Source organism: Trachurus trachurus (genome assembly GCF_905171665.1).
Source record: "Trachurus trachurus genome assembly, chromosome: 6".
Taxonomy (NCBI): Eukaryota; Metazoa; Chordata; class Actinopteri; order Carangiformes; family Carangidae; genus Trachurus; species Trachurus trachurus.
The window spans coordinates 9,863,131-9,872,487 of NC_139897.1; the positions used below are offsets into that span (position 1 = coordinate 9,863,131).

At 43.2% G+C, this 9,357-nt stretch overlaps 1 protein-coding gene across 2 annotated transcripts in view; it reads left to right on the forward strand.

The window, feature by feature from the left end:
- Window positions 1-7,292, forward strand: part of ckap5 (cytoskeleton associated protein 5) — a 33,615-nt gene extending 26,323 nt beyond the window's left edge. Inside the window, exons 37-45 of one of the 2 annotated variants that reach the window (XM_083974304.1) lie at window positions 31-218; window positions 895-970; window positions 1,054-1,242; window positions 1,638-1,775; window positions 1,895-1,978; window positions 3,978-4,137; window positions 4,221-4,336; window positions 5,117-5,378; window positions 5,768-7,292. In XM_083974304.1, coding sequence (XP_083830430.1) covers window positions 31-218; window positions 895-970; window positions 1,054-1,242; window positions 1,638-1,775; window positions 1,895-1,978; window positions 3,978-4,137; window positions 4,221-4,336; window positions 5,117-5,377 — 1,212 coding nt within the window. In that variant the 3' untranslated portion in view covers window position 5,378; window positions 5,768-7,292. Of the gene's footprint in view, window positions 1-30; window positions 219-894; window positions 971-1,053; window positions 1,243-1,637; window positions 1,776-1,894; window positions 1,979-3,977; window positions 4,138-4,220; window positions 4,337-5,116 lie in introns of both variants that reach the window. The other variant, XM_083974303.1, reaches the window with a different exon arrangement.
- Window positions 7,293-9,357: the final 2,065 nt, after the last annotated feature.

Genomic DNA, 9,357 nt, shown 5'->3' on the forward strand with positions numbered 1-9,357 from the left:
TTTATAAATCTCCTCTCGTCCCCCTGTCAGTTGTTCTCCATGGAGTCCCTGGCCAGAGAGGCGTCCATGGGCGTGTTGAAGGACCTGATGCATGGTCTGATCACGCTGATGCTGGACAGCAGAGTGGAGGACATAGAAGATGGACAGCAGGTCATCAGATCAGTCAACCTGCTGGTCATCAGAGTCCTGGAGAAGTCAGACCAGACCAATATGATCAGGTTAGTGTGAAGAAATGGTTCACATTAAAGGGATACCCAAAATCGATAATTCAATTCGCAAGGACAGAAAATTGTCATTAGTTTGGGCTCCAAACAGTTAGACATACAAACACCAACGTAAAAACTCACATTAAAAAATCTCACATAAAAGCTATAAAATTCTATAAAAATTCACCAATTTTCTACTCACCATCAACTTTCAGAGTTATCAAAACGCTTTTGGAGTTCCAGGGGGGGAACGAGTGGCAAAGGATTTTCATATAATGGCGGCGAATAGAGCTCACTTTTGAATCGTCCAAAACACACACGTGAGATTTGCTGCGAGATGTTCTTCCATGTTTACATCATACATCCAATGGTTTACAACGGCGAACGAACATCTCACAGCAAATCTCACACATGCACAAACATCAACAGAGCCAACACAGATCAAATTATTTTTTTCCAAGTGTGTGTACTGCTAGTTGTCTTGAACCTTTCTGACCTCATTCCACAAATGTGACAGCTGACTAATGTTTCTGCTTTATGGGGATCTGTTGTCCATATTATCCATTTTCTGCCTCAATGTTAGTACTTAAGTCGCACAGGTTTTGAATCCCCCAGGAGGAGCCTGGACCTGGACAACACTCAGCAGCTCTATGATTAACATGTGTCGTTGGTTGTTGTTTCTCTGCAGTGCTCTGCTGGTTTTGCTTCAGGACAGCTTAGTCACGACCGCTGGTCCTCCGATGTTCTCTGAACTAACCATGAAGGTGAGGAGGGTCACAGCATGCCACACATCCGACATCACTAAGGCAAACTTGAGACTGACTGTCATGTGTTTGTGTGTGTTCAGTGTCTGTGGAGGATGATCCGCTTCCTCCCAGAGACCATCGACAGCATCAACCTGGATCGGATCTTACTGGAGGTCCACAACTTCATGAAGGTTTTCCCCAAAGAGAAACTTAAGCAGCTCAAGAGTGACGTCCCTCACAGGACCCTCAAGACTCTGTTACACACCCTCTGCAAGCTCACCGGGGCCAAGGTATAAACACACACACATTCTGTATCGTTTTCTGAGCGTGTTGTTAAGTCCTTGGGTCAGATGGTTTATGATTACATCAACAGTTGTTTGACCTGTGAAGTAGGGCTGTCAACGTATAGCAATTTCATTTTGTAATGTCCTGGGCATTGTCAAAGATGTTAAAATTGGAAGAAAAAAAAACTATACAAGTAGTTATGTCTTGTATTAGTTTGTCCTCCTGTTGGCATAATGCGCAAGAATTAGTTTGTCCTCCTGTTGGCGTAATGCGCAAGATATTCGAATATGTTTGAATTATGTGTTATTTTTAGAACGAATATTCGAGCGTCATTTTGGAGCAATTTTGACAGCCCTACTGTGAAGTGTCATTTCTGATTGTATTATGTCTTGATGAACAGATCCTTGATCACCTATCAATGATAGAAAATCGTAATGAGTCGGAGTTAGAGGCTCATCTGAGGCGAGTGGTCAAACACTCCGGAAACCTGTCAGGACTCAAGAGCGACCGAGGCAACGAGAAGTCTGGTCTGCGCCCGGTGAGCATTTAAAAACATTAAAAACATAACAAAGTGTCAGTTTTATTCATCTCAGTATTTTTCTCTTAATTATTTATGTTGCATAACTGAAAGGACGAATTTCCCTTGTTTGTTCCCAGGACGACCGAATGTCAAAGGCAAAGGTCAGTGACATTCTGTCTGAAATCTTTAAGAAGATCGGCTCCAAGGAGAACACAAAAGAGGTCAGCTCACTGCATCCTGAAAACCATTAAAGACTACTCTGTGTTTCACCTGGTACAATGTGTACCATAAGTCTTAGTCCTAACTGCAGCGGCCTGGGTCCAATCTGATCCACAGCAGTGTGCAGCATGTCATCCCCTCTTCACTTTCTCCCCAGCTTTTTCTATTTTGTCTCTAACATTGTTGCTATGATGAGGCATAACAAATAAGAACACAACAATGTAGCTTAAAGGTACATTGTGTAGGAATTGCTCCCATCTAGCGTTACGGTTGTATATCGCAAGCAACTCAATCGTATTTTTCATGCTGCATTCACGTGAAATTGGGCAGACAGCGATTGACGACAGCCGCAGCACGTAACGGCATAAACAAGCCTCTATGTAAAGTGGTCCGTCAGCACGATACACGTGACAATATGTTGTCATGGCAATGTCGTATTGTTTACCTGACCCACGTTTTACCGGCTTTCTCCCGACTTCTGTTACCAACGGCCGTCTGTCCGACTGCACGTGAATGCAGCATCAGTGTAACACTCCATTCCGCCTCACTGCGTTACCGCGGTGACCAGGGCCGCTGGAAGTCACTTTGAGCAGGGGGTGCTGGAAAAAATAAAAACTTTTTTAGGACGACCCCCCACACACACACACACACACACACACACACCCGTCATGGAGAAATAAACTCCCGACAGAACAAACGGAGCCCTGATGTGAAGCGTACAATTCAGAACAAAAAACAAATCTGCCCCCGTTTGGTGTCTTATTATAATAACAAAACTGGTCGGGATTTTAATAGGCATTGGCGCTATAAAGTGTGCTATAGACCTAAATGTAGTAAATAAATAAATACAGAGAGTTTGTAACAGAAGCAGTTCTCAGATGTTAAGTTGCTTTTAATTAAACTTAACAATAATGCAATACCTAGGTCTATATTTATCTAAACCCGATACTCTTTAGGCTACCATCACAGTCTATGACACACGCAACTCTGTTGTCTCAGAAATCCGTTTAGGCACACCATAAGGAATTATTATCCAACTATTTACACGTTGTTTAACAACTCTCCTCATAGGGCTGGGCGAGACAATCTAGTACCTAGACTATAGTAAAATCTCAGATTTTTTCATGAAAAAAGAAAAAATCCGTTTCAGGATTTAAATCGTTTTTTCCCTCCTAAATCCGTTACGGTGAGAAAGTAACCTTTCAATAAACTTCTCTAGTTTCAAACTGACAGTGACACAAATACAAGGTCAAAATCACACAGCCAATTTGCAAACTTGATAAGAGCTGTTGATGTGAAAGATGACTTGCATGGACTTCTGTGTGTGTGTAAGGACGGCTCCGCTAAAAAAAGAAGGTGCTGCGCTCTCCTGCCGACTCACCTGCAGCTCACTGAGAGCTGTCAGGGAGTGCTCTGCTGTTTCTCTCAGTGGGAAGATTACACACTATACTTTAGATCTAGAAAGAGTTAAACATCGGAAGATCTAATTAGTCACCAAAACATTCAACATAAATTATTAATAGGCTACGTATTCATAATTATTTGAAATATTTTTTTTCCAATCTCACTCTGGCCACTAGGGGTGCTGCAGCACCCCCAGCACCCCCACTTCCCGCGGCCATGGCGGTGACTTTTCACAGACACCACCTCGACCTGAGCCACACCGTTCCGGTGTCTCTGGTGAGTTTCCGTGGTTTCCTACGGTCACGGTGCCACTGAACGTAAAAACATGGCGACACGACATGGCAGCCAGCACCGAGCTTACCCGCTCGATGTATATATGAATGATATGAACGGCAAATTCAGAGCTTACCGGAACACTTCAGTTGGGTGATGGGGGTGATTACCGGAACACTTCAGTTTCTTGATGGGGGTGATTACTGATTAATGAAAAACACACTTTTGAACGAAATAATCGATTTTCGTGAATAGATAACAGGAGTTACACAATGTCCCTTTAAGTTCTGGGCAACATGACTAATGTGTCAACGTTCCTCTCAGGGTTTGACAGAGCTGTACGAGTACAAACAGAAGTATTCAGATGCGGACCTGGAGCCCTTCCTCAAAAACACATCCCAGTTTTTCCAGAGCTACGTGGAGCGAGGCCTTCGTGTGATCGAGTCTGAGAGAGAGGGCAAACCTCGCATCCAGACCTCAGCAGGTACAACTCGAAGCTCCCACTGCACACTTGAGTGAGAATGAATGAAAAGCTGTTTATAGTAACCCTGTCCTGTGTCTCTGCAGTGATCCCTCAGCACGGTTCTGACTCCAGTCTGAGCAGCAATGAGGAGCTGAAACCAGCTGTTTACTATGAGAGACTCAAGATCCTGAGACAGAGACAAGGCCTGGAAAACACCAGGGTTAGTTTCCACACACACGGTTATGAAAGAGCTTTTATTGTGAAGCACAGGAAGTGCAAATGGTGGCTTTACACATGTTTAAATGAATGACGCAGAACAGAAACTGTAAGTGAATATGTGTGTGTGTGTCACCTGATTAACAACAGAATCTTGCTTGAGTGATTTTAGTGTCTGTGAATTTACACAGTTTATCCACTAGAGAGCGCTAAAAGTTTGGGGCTGGGTGGGTGCAGAGCAGCGCAGTCCACCCAGCACTCAGAGGCGCATTGCTAATGAGCTACTGGCGCTCTGCAGAAGGAGAGCTCTGGGAAAGGGCACAGGTTTTGTGATTTTGGCTAAAAACTTCATAATCACAATTTAAAGACCACAGAGAATGTTTTAAAATAACTAAAAATGATAGTTGGAGGGGGACTTTAAGAGATTGTTTCATAAGTTACAGCCATAGGCTGCACATCTTTAAATCAGACTTATGGGGGTGAGAGAGGAATAAACATAGAAACAATCATGTCTAAAATTAGGTACAATTGTCCAACAATACAACTTCTCCAGGAATGGGACAGGGGATGTATTGGTGTATGGTGTGATAACATGTCTGGCATACTGTAACTGCTGAAAATGTCCTGGAAAATGATTTCGAGAATGAGAGTGGGAACCCTGACATAAACCACTGTTGATGTGTGGCAGGCTTTTTTTTTTTTTTACCTAGAAATAATTCCTATGTGAGTATTTCCTGCATGTATTGACTCAAAGCTGAAGTTCTCTTCTCCCTCTGTCCATCAGGGTGTTGGCGGCAGCGAGGAGGAGCCTCAGCAGCGGCCCGCCATCTCCTCTCTGCTGTCCTCGAAGCCGTCGGTGGCCTCCTCCACCGACATGCTCCACAGTAAGCTGTCTCAGCTCAAGGAATCCAGAGAGATGTACCAGCAGGAACACAACGCACATTCCCACTCCCCGACACACACGCACACACGCTCGGCCTCGCCGGCGGCCAACCTGGACGACCTGAAGAAACGGCTGGAGAGGATAAAGAGCAACCGGCAGTAAGGTGCTCTAAGCCAACCACGTCACCACTTCATCTCATCTGCTCTGCCTGTGGAGTCCAGCAACATCCTCCTTTTTAACTCACTGTTTATATCCTGGTTCTGGGTGATGGAGGTAGAAATCACTTGGACACTAAAGCCCGCCCTCTATCCACAAATCCACTAGCGACAGACAAACACACCCTTTGAATTTGAACCCGACTCCACCCACTGTGCCTGTATGTTGTTAGAACGCAGACACACCCCGATCTGACTCTAGCCGAGTACATTCAGATTAATTAGGCGAAGTCGGCCTCCACACACAGACTGCAGAAACTATACCTGGCTTTTTAGAAACAATTCACTCTCATCCAAGATGTTCTGTCTTCACATCAACCCATTTTTGTTTTTTAAGTGTCGACCGCGAGGACAGAAGAGACGAAGCTGCGGAGTGAAGGCGTGAGCTTTGAGTCTGATGTAGTTCTGTCACCTCGCCCTCCCTCCTCCACCTTCCTGTCCTGCCCAGCCTTCTCTTTCAGGTTACCCCGTCCTTCCTCTCCTCTGTACACTTTTCACTGCATTATAATAATGAGATGAGTGAACCTAACCTCCTTCTCTCTCGTCTTTAATAACACAACATTATGTTTGTACATATTTAAAGGTTGTTAACCACTTAACTTAACTGTTATGAAGCGCTTCTCATGTGGTCGCGGGGAAATGCAAAGTGTTGTTTCTTCCTGTTTCGCCATGATGCACCACATCGCTGCTGCTGTGTTTGGATGGAGAAACACTGTTGTGAAGACCTGAGGTCCCATAGTTGTGTGACTGCCCCAACACTGAACACTCGTACGCTGTCCTCGTATCAGTTTGTACTGTCGGTGACCACAGCCTCTGTTCAGTGTGGGCATCTAGTGATCTGGAATAATTACAGAAAGTTTCCTGTTGGTGTCAGTAAAAGATGAGGAAATGAACAGGGGTGAAGGTCAATGTCTCTTTCTAAATAGCACATACCATAGGACTTGAAGCTCCAGCACTTAGTTTAATCAAAGTGTCTGATTTGTCCATTTCAGACATTTCTTTTCCCAGTGTCTATAGAGCATACAGCATTTACATAGTGACGTTGACCACTCATGTCGTCCCTCTGCCCCTGACCAGGCTCTAAAAGCCACCGCTGATGTTGAAGGAAGTACTTTCTGTTTGGTCGGGCTCACGTAGGAAGACCCGTCCAGATTATTATTCTGAAATTCTTCTGTTGTGGCCTTCTAGTAAGCGATTGTCTAAAGTGGTTTTTCAGTTTTCCTTCTTTAACAGAAAATTATTTTGCTCCCAGATGAACTGGAAGTGATGAGCTGTAGTGTTTGGTTGTGATTTAAAAGCTGCAGATGTTTGGTGCACTGAGACTCAGATCCTGAGCTGCTTCACTCAGGACGTCCAGACCCAGCAGAGCTGTGTACAGGTGTTTGAGTTGTGTGTTGGACTGTGCTGTGGGTTGACATTTGGCTGTAAATAGTGTATGTACTGTCCTCATCAACACCCCCCACCCCCTCAGTTATTTAACAGCAGAACAGGACTGAAGAGCCGACATGGCCATCACTGTAAAGCGCATCAACCAAACGTGTTGTGTATGTACGGCTCTTTATCCAGCTGAAGGAAGTTCACTCTGTGTCTGTAGGCTTAAAGAGCATGGCATGAAGGCAGTGATTGTTTTTAATTTCTTCCTGTAAATAAAGTTTGCGTTATTAAAACAGCTGTTTAACTAAGTCATTGTTTTTCTAAAGAAGATGGCGATGATGATGGCCCTGTTAGTCATCTGTTCTGTAGCTGAATGTTGAGTACACAAATAACATTGTTTTTGTATTTAATTCAGATGTCTGTCTTACATTGTTGCTCTCCAGCTTTCCTTGTATAATCTATAGTGGAAAATGGCAATAAAGTCTTGTTTTTTTTTAACAATCCATCTGTATTATGTTCATTTTGTGAATTATTCTAAAAAATGGTGTCAGCTCTTTGATTTATTGGACTGTTTTGAGTCAACAAGCATCGTCCTCATTTATTTTTCAGATATTCTGTGTCTTTGCAGACCAGGAAAAAGTCTTTGCCCTCTCTTCTGCCAGTGGAGAGTTGGACTCCACTCCAGCATCAAATTTTCATGATTACCCAACAGGCTTAGTATTTAAAGGGATATTTCAACGCAATGGAGGCTCATGGTATTTCTACGTTTCCCTCGTCAAACTAAAGACACAATCCAACAACTGAAACGCTCTCGAGGACAGACTTTTGCGGACATGTTTGGGTACAAGATGACAGCCTATTTTTTTAGGGGACCTATAAGTGAAATTATAGGGTGGGTGTCAACCTGAGTTTCCTGCTTAACACGACCGACCCACAATAAATGTCAATTATCTCCATAACCACAAGGACCACATACACAAACTTGATATCAAATGAAAGATTACACTCAGGGGATGTCTGCAGAAGTCAGAGTGAAAATCTATTGAACAGTGTAAGAGCAAATAGGGCTAGAACTTGTAAAATCAATCTCTGCCTAAAGACAGCCAGGTTTTAAAGTGAATATCAACTTGGAAACACAACATAGCAGCCCCAAACCTCTATTAATCAGTACATAAATGCATGGGGGATAAGTCATGCCAAGTTTAAAGCTTCTAGTGTAAGACAGTGCAACCTTGCACAAATTTTAGTGCTTAAATGTCCAGGTGGAAATCTAGAATATTTATTTGACATTTCACTACAAATTCCTTCCAAATTCAACAGCTGTCTCACTTCCTCTAGACTAGAGTTAGTAACTACTGTACTAATGATTTGTAGTAATAATAGTAAATAAATAGTAACTGTGTCATGTTTGTATGGCTAAGATATAATACATTTGAGGCAATTCCGTGTACTGGAGAACCAGTACACCATCATTCATGTGCCAACCACAACTAGTTGGTGAGGGTAACTTTGGATGAGTCACTAGTGACTGTTTCCAAACCATTGTTTGGTAGTGGGCCCTCATAAGATGCAGAGTCAAAGTCAGGGGTGCAGATCCAATGTCCGGATTGGGGTGGGGGCACAAAGGTTTTTTTTATTGCCTGTATGCAACTCATATGAGGATGTACCAAGTCCAGCTACTCTGTGTTTGGCAGAACAGTTTGTATGCAAACGGTATGACCTGAAATCAACCAGTGACTCAATCAATGAAGTTCGCTGTGCCCTGTTTCAGAAAGTGAAAGCTAATGTGGATGCTTAATGAAGACTAGTGTCCATCTTTATATTCTCATGTTACTCATTGTGCTGTACAGTAATCTGACGTGCTGCCCTCTCAGTACGAGTCTACTCCTACTCCTACTCCTGAGCTTGAGGAGCCCGCCGAGAAATTCAAACCTGACCTGGTAGGCTACACCTTCCTGAAGTGCTCAGTTTGCAGTTAGATAACACTTAGAGAAGGAACAGGCATATGAGTGAACCTCCTGACGAGCTTTTCATTTTCATTACATCTCCTCAGGTACAGCACACAGATCTGAATAGAAACCGTTCCTGAGCTCATTCTGGCTGCACACACCTCCACTCTCCCCTGTCTGCTCATGGCCTCTATATGACACACACAGCACACATGTTAAAAGAATCCATAGAAAGTGTGTTGCATCAACAGAGCTCGCTGTGTGACAAACCTTTTCACCACAAGAGGGCAGTAAAGCTTGTCCACTCAACTATTGAATTTTATTATCATTGCTTGGAAATAGCCTAATGAAACACAGTTTAGCAGCTCTCGGTTTTTCTGCTCATTTACATAAGACTCAGTAAAAGAAAAAACTGACAGTGTTGTTAAAGTTGTTCATAGGTTCATTCTTCCTAACAATCCTGCTCTCCACTTTTTCTCTTCCAGGTGTAACTGACAGACAAACTTCATCCTCCATTGTTCTCCATTCTTTTTTTTCCTTTTCTCTTTTTGCTTATGTATTGTGTTTCGTGTGCATTTATAAAAAAAATTTTTTTTTAAAGTGA